We start from the raw sequence: 14,243 nt of genomic DNA, 5'->3' as shown, positions 1-14,243 counted from the left end.
GGCTAGGTAATGTGCTACAATATAATATGCTACAATATTGTGTTAGTCCAAGGGGACTAACTTAGTTTGTTTTAAACAATACATTTACAGTATTTTTTTGCCTAATCTATGAAATTCTTTTCATTTTTTTTAAAGTTTGTTGGATCCTCCATGACAACTATATATTATTTCCTGATACACTTTTTTTAATTGATTGTGCTTTACAATTCTAAATCTCAAATACATTTCATAGATGATGGCCTGACTTTTGCACTGCTGCAGATTAGTGGGCAAGCGTGTTCTTGCCACATTCACTAATGAACTTCATTCATTTGAATTTCGTTCGAGGTTAATAAGACGGTTAATAAGATATTTCAAAGGGAACATCACAAACAATCAGCGCCATCTATCACAGAAGACAACAGAAGGAGAATATGTGCTGTCAGCATGTGCTGACTCTCGTGTTTTAGATACACAAACGATGAATAACAATACACTACCATTCAAAAGTTTGGACACACTTTCTCATTCAGTGTTTTTTCTTTATTTTTACTATTTTCTATATTGAATTATGTAGCAAAGAAAAAATGTTTAATAACTCTAAATATTTTTTATATTTTCGATTCCTCAAAGTAGCCACCCTTTTTTTTTATTGACAGCACTGCAAACCCTTGGCCTTCTCTCGATGGGCTTCATGATGTCATCACCTGAAATGGTTTTCACCTCACAGGTTTGCTTTGTCAGGATTCATATCAGTTGTGATGTGCAGAAGTCAGGTTGGTACACAGCTGACAGCCCTGTTTGACAACTGTTAAAATTCCATCCATCCATCCATTTTCTACTGTTTATCCTGTTAAGGGTCACGAGGGGGGGGTGGAGCCTATCCCAGCGTCAACAGGCGAGAGGCGGGGTTCACTCTGGACAGGTCACCAGTCCATCACAGGGCCAACACATAGAGACAGACAACCATTCACACTCACAGTCACACCTACGGTCAATTTAGAGTATCAATCAGCCTCGTCCCCTCTTGATGTCTTTGGACTGTGGGAGGAAGCTGGAGTACCAGAGAGAACCCACACAAGAACAGGGAGAACTTGGAGACTCACACAGAAAGATCCTGTGCTGGAGCCGGGGCTCAAACCCGGAACCTTCTTGTTGTGAGACGACAGTGCTGACCACTGCACCACTGAGCTGCCCTGTTAAAATTAACATTATGGCAAAAACCAATCAGCTAAGTAAGGAGAAACGATGGTTCATCATGACTTTAAGAACTGGAGGTCAGTCAGTCTGTAAAATTGCAAAACCTTTCAATGTATCCCCAGGTGCATTCGCGAAAACCATCAAGCGCTAAGACGAAACTGGCTCACATGAGGACCGCCCCGGAAAAGGAAGACCAAGAGTCTCCTCTGCTGCTCCTGATGAGTTCACCCGAGTCACCAGCCTCAGAAATCACTTCTTAAAGGACTGGCTGCACCGCCGGCCATCACTCTCCAGCGGTTGTTGAACACAGTGATTGTTGTTTATAGCTCTGCCATCAAACTCCACAGTGTTGATTCAAGGCTGTGAGTGGTAGCTTTTCAGAGAACCGGGGTCTTCATGGTTGGAGGAGAGGAGCAGTTATTTTTCCTCTGCTCCTGGTTTGTGAGAATGAAGTGTTTTCTCAGCTAAATGTACTTTCACATTTTCCATAAACATTTCTTTTACTTTTGGGTGCATTGTGACATTAAAGAAGCCTGATTTGGATAAATGAATTGACTTTGGTCACATTTAGTTACATTCATATTGAACACTAATAGGAAACGCATTCCAAAGTACATATAATCCAGGAAAATTATAAGAATTTTAAAGAGTTTTAACTAGAGGAATATAAATAACGTGAAAGGTGGAAACACAAAGTTTATCAAAGGAAATCAACTTTCATACCGCACAACATCCCAGGACTTTTTAGTATAATAACCATTTGTTGGGGCCAACCCTTAATTTCAGAACCAAATGACTAAAAGTAGAATGTTGATTAAAACGAATATCTTACCTAATAATGGTTTGTTTTTTTTATTAATGTAACATGCTACTGACAGAGCTACAATTACACATTTTACTATGCAATATACAGTTAAGAGAAAAGTTCAAAAAAACGTAATAGGGTCCTAACAAATGACAAATACTCTCCCCAGCAGACAACTACAGCGGTGGTGTCCTTTCGACAGCGGCAGTCATACATAAAGCACTACCGCTCCGACACAGCAGAGGGCGCTGTACCAAAGAGGTTAGGGTTTCCCGGTAATGCCTGATTGGTTGATTCGTGGCGGTTTGTTTGGAATTCGAGACAATGCTCTATGTGCGTTAGCAGTTCGGAGCAGAACTCAAAAACTATTTTCAGACAGCGCGTCTGGATATCGAATGTTGTCAGAGGAACAATGGATGATACGACTAAATGTTTACTGCGGAGACTCGTAAGACGGATACCGACCCAAATTTTAAAAACGACGCTGGAGAAGTGGGGCCGTTTGACTGCGGCGCAGGAGCAATCCATCGATTCGACCTCATCGAAATGGGCGTTAACGGAGAAATTGCTCTCCATCTGCGAGGTACGTTGGGCTGCTCCTGAAATCAGCAGGTTTTCATGGACTGAACGTTTACAGCTTCAGCACAGGCATCTTCTCCTTCTCCAACCTCGGCTTTTTGCTTTACAGGAAAACAGGTGGACCCTTAAACACATCACTGAACTGGAGATGATCTGTGAGTCGGACGCAGTTATTTGTGTTTTTAGCTTTGTCACTGCTAAGCTAACGCATTTTACTTAAATTTTCCTGCCACACTATCAATCAAGTAATGTTGCCTCTAAATATGTCTGACAGATATTATTGACAATCCCAACCAGGGTATGTGGCATGCCTTCCAGCTCATGGAGCCTGAGGGTAGGTTCAGATAAGATCCTGTATTCGCCACTGCCATCCAGGGATGAGAGCCTGTAGCTTTTCATTCAAGTTTATGTGAAAGTTTGAGTGCTGCTTACATTTTGTAGGAATTGTTGAATAACTCTGTCAACTGTTACTTCAAATGTAAGTTTATGATGCTCTTTTCCAGACGACGCTCACTCTGTAGAGCTGATGCAGTTCAAAGAACAGTTTAAATCCCACCTCAGTGAGCTGGCCAGACACGTAAGACACACATATCCCCCGTATAGTATTTTTATAGCTGCACAGTAGCATGTGTCTTGATTCCTATTTTAACAGATGCCTTTGACTTTGTATTCAAGGTGTCTGTGAAAATCAAGAAGCACACGGATGAAGCTGTGTGGATTCGAATCGCGTGGGGAGACGGCTTCTCTCGGCCCAATAACCTGAAACCTACATATGTTGTTCACTATCTCCAAACCCCGTATGTGTTTGTGACCCGCCTGACGTCAAAGCAGAAGCCTCTGTTGTCTCAGGTGAGAAACGTCTCTCGTATCTGATCACTGACGTTGTCTGTTTTGCCTGGTTTCTTCTCTCATCTCTCTCTCTCATCTTTACTCTCTCTCATCTTTACTCTGCAGGCCTTGGTGCTAGCTACCAGACATCATGCTATTAAGGATGCTAACCTCAGTGGACGGAAACTCTTTGCAATAAGAGACCTGCTGATGCGGCAGTATCAACAGGTGAGCGCAACATTTAGAAGTTAAAATACAAGCCATAAGAAGTCAAACGTGCGGTGTCAGCACAGGCAGGTGGATCCCTGAATCTACCAGCCAATTCATCGCTTTACCAAGTCTGTCAGGGTGTAACTGCATGTCTGGACACACAATACTGAAGCACAGCTATGTAGTTAACAGTTTTAAGGTAATATGGAAAATACTGATTTTGTCGCTCGTGCACACTTAATACACAAATTAGTGCTGTAAGTTGGTTTACGAAGTTGGTGAGTGTTTGGTAGGATTTCAGCAGTGAAAAATGAGTTAAAAAAAACCTTGAGCGGTTTGCTCCTCCCTGTGTCTGTAGACTTAGGGGATTTATTATGTGTTTTTGCTTCGATTGGAACATTTCTTGATGTTATCATAAAATTCCTGGTTGCTTGCTGATGTTAGAATATTCCTCCTTGCGTTTTACTTTCCCCTCCTATTAGGTTCTTTTGTGCAGCACATCGCTCAGCTCACACTGTGCTGTCATATTTTCTAAAAATAAACCACTTCCTGTCAGTTTTGGCCGAATGACAACCTGTTAAGGAAAAATTGTTGTTCATAGTGACAAATGTCCTAATCTGTGTTCATGATGTTGATTTCTGTGTTCTTTGGTTTTTGTTCACAGGTGTTTCCCTCAAAGTTCCCAAGCAATCTTGAGGAAGATCAGCAAACAGTCTTAAGTGTGTCTCATTTTATCTGATCAAAGCCGGTTTAATATTACTATGACGGTACGTGTTTCTTAGGTCAGACATTGACGGGTGCTCCACGTTGTGATATTTGTATTTACAGACCCACACATAGAGACAGAGCAAGCAGAGTCTGCAGCAAACAGACGTCAGAGGGCGTGTGAGGCCTTCGGTGCCGGGACGTTACCTCAACTACAGTCTGTCGTTTACAAGGTACCCAAACACGTTTGTGTCTGGATGTTGAGTAAAAGCAGGAATAGCTTCATAATATCAAGCTGAAAAAGGCGTGCCCCGGGATCCTCTGAATGACTGGTTTTGTTCTTCAGCTGGAGACAAAGTTCAAAGACCACACCAACAAGACCATGACGGAGCGAGAGGAGCCCTTCAGATGTGTGGTCAAGTTTGCAAGCACCAGCCTGCTAGAGTCACTCAGAGACTGTGCTTGCTCAGGTACCTGCAACATGTACCCACATCTGTTTGAAGAGGAACTGTTTTAAGAGGGAAATTATGATGAGCACGCCCCGCTATGAGGCGCATAGCGGGGCGTGCTCTCCTTATTGTTCTGCCTCGCTTTTTTGGTGCGTAATTCCTCCCACATCTTTTAGAAAACCAACAGTATATACATCAAAATGAGCTCTTTTGTTGGCAAGGATTGGAATAACCATGGTGATATAAACTGCAGGAAAAAAATCAAGTTGAAATCAATGAGGAGTTTTTTAAAAAGAGTCAAAGGCACTCCTGTCCCCTCCAATCGGTCATACGTGGTCGTAGACATGCCATTCAAAGTTTAAACGGGTGACTGTACCTACATGTGTGTGTGTGTGTGTGTGTGTAATTTAACTGTTTCAATGTTGCAATTGCATAAATGCCCACAAGAGGGCAGACATACACCAAATACAAAATAATTCATTGTGCCACTTTTGTGACATTATTCATCAGCTCATGTCACATTGGTGTGTTTTAATGTCAGCCCTTCTGTCCCTGGACCCATCTTCCCACGTTTCAGTGGACCTTAATAACCTGTCATATTCTGACAGTTTTCAGCATTTCCTCTTTTTCAGATCCTCTGTTTTTAGGGCCTGAGCCAGTACCTGGCGAAGACCCTATTATGTTTCGAAGGCACACTCGCCACTTCAAAAGTTAATTTTCTGTATCATATTTTAGCCCTGAATTTAGTTCATAGGTCATTGCTGCGTGAGTGTTGGTGGGAGGTAATTGTTTTGTTTTTTTTGTGCAGCACTTTGAGTTGCATTTTGCTTGTTTGGAAAGTGCTCTACAATTATATCTGGTTCACTAGTATTGATAAGAACAGTGAATTTTTAAAAAAAAACTGCAAGATGGACCTGTATAGGACAGTTTCACCCTGACTGATTTTCCTCACATCCTACTTTTCATGCACCCACTTCATTTTTCTGTTTGACAGGAATTGCCTCCACCCCTGTGACGCCGCTGCTCTCATCTATTCCCCTAAAAGGAAGGAATTATTTTGTTATCACTGACAATGGACCCGGACCCTCCTCACAAACACGCCAACCACACAACTGATCAGAGACAGAACCTTCACTCTGAGGACCTCCACTATGGCCTGCTCTCATTTCTGTCAACTTAATTAATGGTTTTCATCATTTTCTAATGATATTTTAGCTACTGCAGCCCTGGCAGAATCATCGTTTCATGGATTTTAGAGCCAGCTAGCATTTCCTGTCTTTCAGCGCTTCCACTGTCATATGTCAGTAGCTGGCAATTGATAATTATAAATTTTGTTGTAGGTAATATGGCTGAATATTACTGCCATTAAACTTAATTAAATGTAAAAACTGAATTAAAAAAAGTTACAATTCCCAATATTTTTTGAGTTTGTAAATTCTTTCTAAAACGTTTCACCACACATCAACTCATCTCTTTACTTGGAGCCACCACTCAAGATACAGTGAAGCAATAAGTTTAACATTCACATGTGCTATATACGAGTGCTTTCAGTTTCCATTTATATAAAGAAGTTTGGGGCGGCACAGTGGTGCAGTGGTCAGCACTGTCGCCTCACAGCAAGAAGGTTCCAGGTTCGAGCCCCGGCTCCAGCACAGGATCTTTCTGTGTGGAGTCTCCATGTTCTTCCTGTTCCTGTGTGGGTTCTCTCTGGTACTCCAGCTTCCTCCCACAGTCCAAAGACATCAAGAGGGGACGAGGCTGATTGATACTCTAAATTGACTGTAGGTGTGAGTGTGAATGGTTGTCTGTGTATATGTGTTGGCCGTGTGACCCTTAACAGGATAAGTGAAAGAAAATGGATGGATGGGTGGATAATGAAGTTTGCCCTGTATAATGTGACCTTCTAATCTTAGCTTGGTTAAGTCCGTTCTGTAAATGAAAAGAAGGCTGCACACTTAACACCATGCAAATTTTATTGGATTTTCATCACAAACAATTTGATGAGGATTTTATTCAGGATGAATAAAATTTGGTTAGCATGGAGTAATTGTGTAGGCTTCTTTTTTTCAAGATTTTCTAACCAAATGTGCATCGCCTTCCACTTGCAGCACAAAGAGCACCCACTCCTGATCAGCTGTCTGAATACAAACAGCAAATATTGATAATGACCTTTCTCCTCACCCCTACTATTGACTATGGTGTCTAAATATTCTGGTCAAATTTATAAAATGTGTAGAAACAGTACGCCTTCCAATCAGGTAGGAAATGAGCAATATTTGAAAATAAAAGTTTGCTAATAACGTTCATGCTTTTATTTTTGAAAAAAATGAAAGTCGGATGCTCACACCGGATGTAACGTAATTCCCAGTGATAGCCATTGGCTGAGCAGCCCTTCAGTCAACGCAGAGGGACGTCATGTCACCTCTCATTCACGGCTCTTCTGAAGCTTTCGGATACACAGAATAGACTGTCAACATAGAAACATGGCTGCCTCTGTCACGGACAAGGCGAGTAACGGACTTAACGCACCTAAAGACAGTCTGAAATGTCACGGCGAGCCTCTGTCGCAGTCCCGGGAGATAATAAAGCCCACCATACTGGAGCTGACCAAAGAAGTGAGGACGAACATCCTCTGCACCGTGGAAGGATGTGGCAAGATTCTCCCCAACACACCTGCATTGAACATGCATCTTGTAAAGTCCCACAGAGTAAAGGTAAAATCTAGGCAGCACGCGAACATGCTCACGTGGGTTAGGGGTCAAGGGCTAACTTGGAAATGCTAGCTTTAAAGAACTGTCATTTAAACAGGAAAACGCAAGTCATCCACTACAATTCGCCGCTGTAGCTAACATTTAACGCTAGGGCGTTCTTATCAGACACGGTAACAATAGAAGTTAAGTTAGTTTTATGTGAATAATATCAGTTTTACTTTGTTAGTTTAGTTTAGTTCAGTGCTAGCGAGCGAAGGCTAGCTAATCTTATCGGGTCATGATTTGGTGCACATGTGTCTGCAGTAGTCGGAACATATACAACCCCTCCATTACAGGCTAGATTTAGACCGTAGATGTGCTTATCTCCGTGTATGGGTTCTAATGTGTCGTTCCTGGCTACTACCAATACTTCGCATTTGGCAAAATGGAAGCATGAAGGCATTTGGACCAAAATCTACCTCTGGCCCTGGGTCTTGGGTCGTCACTGCACTGGGCTTTTTTGTGGGAGGAAGTTATTCACTGTCTCTCCTTCATGAATGAAGTTCTTTGCATGGAAAAGCTGCCTTTTGTCCTGCAAAAGACTAAAGCTCTTTGTTTAAACTAGGTGAATGTGAGCATTTGAATTACAAGTGGCCCAGTAAGAAGGTGGTTTAAAAGGCAAATCGGTGATCTTGCTGCACATAAATCAGGATTAAATAAACCTTTAGGATTTTTAGGAAGTGGCCCAGAATTAGTTTCTGTGCATCATCACTTCATGAAGGAAAAAGGAAGTCAGTCTATTGAGTGACAGCAGATTCCAGTCCTGCGGACACCATGTGGATCTGTGCCCGTAAGGATTGGAGATTGAGCGATTGAGAGATTATTTATAACCCAAAACTGTGTGAAAGTTCTGTCAGCTAGCGGTGATGACATTCTTATCAAAGATAAAGGTAAAATGTGTAAAGGGCTGGTATTACTCACTCTGTATGTGTTCTCTGCATTATTCATGAAGTCCAGCATCAAGAGTGAGACATGATGTAAGACACCATATCTGTCAGTATTATATTCACCTTGATGGAGTATTAGCTCGTCTATGCACAGTTAAACCAATTGCAATGTCAGCCTACACTATCTACCTGCAAAACACAGTATTATTTCGATAACCAAATAACTGAGCTGATGATAAAATTTGTTTATTTTACTGAAATTGCAATTTGACTTTTCCACCAATTTGTGCAGCCCTGCTGAGCCCCTCTGCAGCAGGCTATTAGCTGATCATCCTGCTGTTTGAAGACTAAACTTGACCTACTGTTGTCATCTAGAAGTCATTTCAGGCTTCAGCTTACAACCAGATGAAGCCAAATGGAAGAAGACTAATTGTTGTGTAAGTCTGTGCAAACTACTTTGGATGATCAGACAATGTTTGTTAGGTTGCTGTTGTGCCCCTGTCGGTGTTACAGCAGATAGAGTTGACCTTGAACCCAGTGCAGCTACAATATTAGCAGAGTGTGATGTTTTCGTCTGCATCTCTGTTCGTCCTTTCTAATCATCTATGGTGGTGGTGGATGGTGCTGAAGTCTCCCTTGGGATGATGAGAAAAGCAACTGGACATGCTCCCTTCACTCAATTTGTATGTGTAAAGCAGAACCAGAGTCATCTGTTAGTTACTGTTCTTTACTCATTCTCCTACAGTGTCTGGAGGTATTCAAAGGCCAAGCTGTAACGCCCACAGCAAGCTGCTCTGAGTGAGCATCTGAAAGACAAATATGTGTTTGTGTTGACCTCTGGCTGTCTCTCCCCCTCAGGATGATCTTGTGAATCCCACGGTCAGGAAGGACATGAAGGCCTCGAAGAAGCTTTACTGCTGTCCCATCGAGGGTTGTCCCAGAGGGCCGAACAGACCCTTCTCCCAGTTCTCTCTGGTTAAGCAAGTAAGCCTTTCACACAGTGCACTGTACACCACTTAGTCTTTGGAGTAAAGCTAGTTCTCAGTTTGTGGAAGAGGTCATGTTACACCTGGAATCGCAGTGTCACGTTTTATGCAGCCGTACTGTGTTCCTATGGCAGTGTCCACAAACTTTGACCATGAACAGTTTATTCCCTTGAGTCCCAGTGAATCTTGGTGAAGAAATTCCCTCAAGGTGTTCTGGGGATTTTGCATTAATGAAAACGGGATGGATGCGTCCTGTCCGGACCGAGGGACATAGGCTGCCAATAACATCATGTCACCAGCCCATGTATACTGCCGGCAAAAAAAAAAAAAATCTTTGTTTTACGTATGCTACACTGTGTTTATCAGCACCCACATACTATTTTTGCACCACTGTACTCAGGCGCCGGCATGGGTCAGACATAGAGGAGCTTTCTCAGCCAAAGGGTTGCTGGTTCGGTCCTAATTTCCCCCGATGTTGAAGCATCCTTGAGCAAGACACTGAGCCCCTGATTGCTCCTGGTCGGCACCTTGCGTGACAGCCTACACCATCAATGTATGTGAATGAGGCAACATTGTAAAGCGCTTTGAGTGCCACCAAGGTAGACCACTGCAATATACACAGTTCATTTCCTATTCAGCCTGGTTTATTGCCCTGCTTGTACCTCTTAGATATTTAACACCTCCCTTAAAGTTGGGACTCATTGTTTAAAACCTCCAGAGCCTTTCAGTGGAAAGCGATGTAAAATCAAAAATGATCCTAACTGACGCAGCAGCATCTGAAAACATCAGAACCCATTGTCTGGATTTTTGAATACTCACATTTAAGCATGTGACAGATTTATAAGTAACATATTCACGCTATGATTTTATTATTTTTCAGCACTTCATGAAGATGCATGCTGAGAAGAAGCACAAATGCTCAAAGTGCAACAATGGCTACAGCACAGAGTGGGACCTGAAGAGGCACATAGAGGACTGTGGCAAGACCTACCAATGTACCTGTGGCTGCCCCTACGCTAGCAGAGCTGCACTACTCTCACACATCTACAGGACGGGACACGAGATCCCTACAGAGCACAGGCATGGATATGCAGTTACTAAAGTGGATTTTAGTGAAACATTGCATTTGGTTTGTGCGTAAAACTCTTTATTTCTCATTTGTTTTCTTTCAGAATCCCCCCAGTTAAGAAGCGTAGAATGGAGAAACTGCTGAGTGGGTCTGAGTCGGTTAAGAGTGAGTCCACCTGTCAGATCACACCTGCAACTAAAGAGCTGACAGAGGACTCTTACTCCTCTGATACAACTGTTAACCTCCCAGAATCAGCCAGTCAGAAATCCAACCCCCGCAAGAGCCTCCACAAGATGCTTCTCCCCAAACCCAAGATGGCCTTGGTGAGTGTTCCTGTGATGCAGCTGGCGCACCTGCCTGTCCTCCTCCCATCCACAGAGAGTGGGGCTCTCAGGTCTGTAGTGCTGGCAGTAGACAGCCAGGGCTCTGTTAGCACCCTTCACCTCCTGCCACAAACCTCAGGAGCTGTGGTACCTCACCTGGACGCTAAGATTTTGGGTTTCAAGGAAAGCATGCCTACTTCTCGCTCTGGCCTGGAGCCCATCAGCACAGGAGTGCAGGTCAGTCTTGACATTGAGGGTGCAGAGGACTCTGCTAGCAACCTGGGAGGGCAACGAGGAAGGAGCACCTCCACCAACATCCAGACAGACAAATCGTACTTGTCAAAAATGCCCATAGGGGTGGGGGAGATAGGTGTGTGCTCTGTGGGTGAGACCGCAGTGTCATCCTGCTCCCAGACAGACATCAGTGTGAGCGCCCAAGTCCTCCTGCCAGTCAGTGTTGAAACCCAGACGTTCTCCTCCCGAGTCAAAGCCACATCCACGATTGGAGCTCAGACAGAGAGCCAGTGCTTGAGCCAAAGTCCTTGGATGTCCTCATCTGTGCCCCCGTATAAAACCAGACAGACCCAGACATCCTCCCACGTGCCACAATCAGAGGAGAAGGCTCAGGACCAGGCTATCACATGTTCAGACCTGTTTGGCAGCGACAGCCTCAGTGTCTCCACTCAGACAGCCCTGGACCTCGACGAGCCCCTCACTGCTGCAGGAAGCAGTATATATGAGGTCTCCAAGGCAGCAGGAGGCATGTGTTACACAGCACAGACAGATGAGCTCAACTCAAACAACATGGCAGACAACCAGACCCAAACCATGACCTTGTTAAATGACTTAGAAAACATTCTCTCTGACAGCATGTCAGGCCACCAGGTGCTGAGCGAGGCGTCTGCAGGCTGTGGGTCGGGTCTGGGCTCTGTTCAGGAGCAACACAGTGGCATTGACTTTGACTTTGAAGAGTTCCTCAACGCTGTGCACATTCAGACGCAGACAGAGGAGAGTGACCTGGTGGGAATGAGTGGTGACACGCCGCTAGAGTCTCTGGACATCCAGACCCAGACAGATTTCCTCCTAATGGACGAACTGGACCAAAGCGAAGGACCAAGTAGAACCCAAGCCAGTGACTTGGAGCTATTTGATACTCAAACTCAGACTGACCTCAATTTCCTGCTGAGCGCCGGAAGCCATATGCCTCTGAGCAGCATCCTGCGTCATTCAAGCTTTTCTATGAGCACTGAGTCCTCGGATACAGAAACACAGACCGATCTTGCTTCTCTGGCACCGAGCCTGTCTGCGCAGACCCCCGTCAGTCAGGGTGAGCATGCGAGGCTCCTGAACAGCACAGAGACACAGACCATCCAGGCTGAAGGCCTTGGACACCTCTTCCTGACGAGCAATGAAACGCAAACCGTCATGGATGACTTCCTGTCAGCGGACATGGCGTGGAATATGGAGTCCCATTTCAGCTCGGTGGAGACTCAGACATGTGAGGATCTTTGTGTCCTCTTTCAGCACCCTGAGAAACCCAACAGCTGAAGCTGTCAGACCTCCTGCAGCACAGGTTTCCCATGTCTGCCTCTTCCTATATGAGGAATCAGTCAAAGCTGTCCTCTAGTGGACCACAGGCTTCGCAGTAAGACGTCTGCAAACATGTCTTTGAACATTCCATTAGGGGCACCATGTCCAGAGCAGTTCCAGGTACCCTGACAGCTCTGCGCACTTTATTAGTTCAATGGGCATGATTTTACAGCTCTTGACCGTTTACGTATTTATTTGCACATAAATTAAACAAAATGTGTCTTGTCTATAAATGCCAGTTTACTTTGATATTTCAGAGTATAACCAATTTCTGTTTGGTGTTTTTAAAAACCGACGGTTATAAAAAAAAAAAAGATTTAACAGTTCATCAAATTGCAGTTGACAAGGATGACATCATCAGCGAGCTGTGAAGGAAAGGCCAGCTTATGTGACAGCTTCAGATGTGCATATGCTGCATGAAAACAGATCCTCTCAGCTGTACAGTTAACACTATCGTGCATTTGGTTTACATATGTGGATGAAATGTGCATGAAGCCTTCACTTTGTCAGCAGCACTAAAAGAACCGTTGTCAGCATGGCAACCGCGAGATTATAAACTATCACATACTTGCAAGTTTTACATCCGCCGGTGAGAATCGACCAGCTTTGTTCTCCTGCATCTTCAGCAATGACTAAAACATTGCGCACTACCTTTAAGATGTAACCTTAAAAACAAACAAACATTACTCACGCACAAGTAAAAATGAAATGTTCCTGTCTTGTCAGTTGTGCTCGTAGCACACCTTTCACTGAAAGGTGATTGTGAAGTATGATGTTGTGTAATCACGTTTGTGGTTTTCTGTAGCTAAGCAGTTAGCTCAAGTCAGTAAAGTAAGACTAAGCTGTTGTTGTCTTGACTGATTCGTTAGCTGGGTGTAAGTGTATACAGTAGCAGGTGATCCAGAGACGTTACTGGACAGAAACACAATGGATTAGCGTTAGCATTAGCTACCGTCCTGGCATAAGTTTGTCAGTCTTGTTGATTATATTCAGTTCTGACCACCGGTTACCAGTTAACATCTTTTGCTTTTGTTGTTTTCATTTGTGACTGAACTTGTTACCTACTGAGTTACCTCATTTTGCACAAGCAACCCCCCCCCCCTTCCCTCCGCAAATAGAGAGCCATGATTAGCCTTGCTTCTTTGTGCATTTTTAAGTTTTTGGTGCCTTAACCCAAGTGTTAACTTTAGTTCTGTTACAAGTTGCTGCTCTAAAGGAAGGATCAGAATCCTTTAACGGTTCCCAAGCATTGGAACATAGTGGAAAACATTTGCTTTGCATGTTTAATTTAGTGTTTCTAGTTGCATGATTGCCCTTATTATCCTCTATAGCTCCTATGGAAAGTAGACATTCAGAGATCATTAGTTTGATGCATCTCCATGTCCACGCCTGGGTGGCTAAGACTCTCTTTATAGAGGAATGTACGGAACAGGACGCTGTGCAGATGTAACTGGCTCTATTTTCTGCAACTCAAACATTTGAAGAATAATGTTCCAATCTTAATGTGTTTTAACAAATTCAATTTCAACCTTAGTTTTATTTAGATAGTACGTCTAGGTTGTCCTTGCTATTCTCGTGGCATAGGAGGGATGTCTTGCTCCAAACAGACCCGTGTGTAGATGCCTTGTCAGTCTCAACTGTCTGTTACAGTGCTTTATTTTCTGCATGCAGGTATTTTCCCAGCACAACATTTGAATTTCTGTTACCTATATGTGTAGTTAATTGTTGCCTTGATTAATTGTCTAAGCTACACTACAGATATTTCTAATAAACTGCTGGAACATGTTCATTGTGTTTTTGGTCATTAATTATTGAACAAGAGGGAAAGTTTTGTTTCTGTATACCCAAATCCATCAGATTGTTCCTTCTATAATGTTTAGTAA

The 14,243-nt window shown here is 43.4% G+C and overlaps 2 protein-coding genes across 3 annotated transcripts; both read left to right on the top strand.

Annotated features, from left to right (window-relative positions):
- Positions 1–2,258: 2,258 nt before the first annotated feature.
- cenpn (centromere protein N) lies at positions 2,259–6,164 on the top strand. The gene is made up of 10 exons (XM_086194902.1): positions 2,259–2,567; positions 2,673–2,718; positions 2,838–2,897; positions 3,067–3,140; positions 3,239–3,412; positions 3,518–3,619; positions 4,266–4,320; positions 4,430–4,539; positions 4,653–4,776; positions 5,750–6,164. The coding sequence occupies exons 1-10, from the start codon at positions 2,316–2,318 to the stop codon at positions 5,869–5,871; spliced, it is 1,119 nt and encodes a 372-aa protein (XP_086051028.1). The 5' UTR covers positions 2,259–2,315; the 3' UTR covers positions 5,872–6,164.
- Positions 6,165–7,149: 985 nt separating this feature from the next.
- atmin (ATM interactor) lies at positions 7,150–14,179 on the top strand. Of its 2 annotated transcripts, none has more exons than XM_086185168.1 (4): positions 7,150–7,469; positions 9,251–9,376; positions 10,259–10,458; positions 10,551–14,164. In XM_086185168.1, exons 1-4 carry the CDS (start codon positions 7,239–7,241, stop codon positions 12,316–12,318), a joined length of 2,325 nt encoding a protein of 774 aa, XP_086041294.1. In that variant the 5' UTR covers positions 7,150–7,238; the 3' UTR covers positions 12,319–14,164. The 2 variants fall into 2 exon arrangements, with proteins under 2 accessions (XP_086041294.1, XP_086041302.1); XM_086185176.1 differs by lacking the exon at positions 7,150–7,469 and adding an exon at positions 9,779–9,931 and having other exon boundaries at positions 9,282–9,376; positions 10,551–14,179.
- The last annotated feature ends 64 nt before the right edge of the window (positions 14,180–14,243 follow it).

Source organism: Aulostomus chinensis, chromosome 2 (genome assembly GCF_037954235.1).
Source record: "Aulostomus chinensis isolate RoL2024-O1b breed Wild chromosome 2, RoL_Achi_v1.0, whole genome shotgun sequence".
NCBI lineage: Eukaryota > Metazoa > Chordata > Actinopteri > Syngnathiformes > Aulostomidae > Aulostomus > Aulostomus chinensis.
Note: the sequence above shows the minus strand (reverse complement) of the source record. Positions and strands in the feature narration are given on the sequence as shown.

Bases quoted from the DNA above. Each gene is read 5' to 3' on its own strand.
- atmin (XM_086185168.1), top strand. From the start codon at position 7,239: ATGGCTGCCTCTGTCACGGACAAGGCGAGTAACGGACTTAACGCACCT. The intron at 7,470-9,250 runs GTAAAATCTAGG...TCTCCCCCTCAG, and splicing joins TAAAGTCCCACAGAGTAAAG to GATGATCTTGTGAATCCCAC. The intron at 9,377-10,258 runs GTAAGCCTTTCA...ATTATTTTTCAG, and splicing joins AGTTCTCTCTGGTTAAGCAA to CACTTCATGAAGATGCATGC.
- cenpn (XM_086194902.1), top strand. From the start codon at position 2,316: ATGTGCGTTAGCAGTTCGGAGCAGAACTCAAAAACTATTTTCAGACAG. The intron at 2,568-2,672 runs GTACGTTGGGCT...TTTGCTTTACAG, and splicing joins AATTGCTCTCCATCTGCGAG to GAAAACAGGTGGACCCTTAA. The intron at 3,413-3,517 runs GTGAGAAACGTC...TTTACTCTGCAG, and splicing joins AGAAGCCTCTGTTGTCTCAG to GCCTTGGTGCTAGCTACCAG.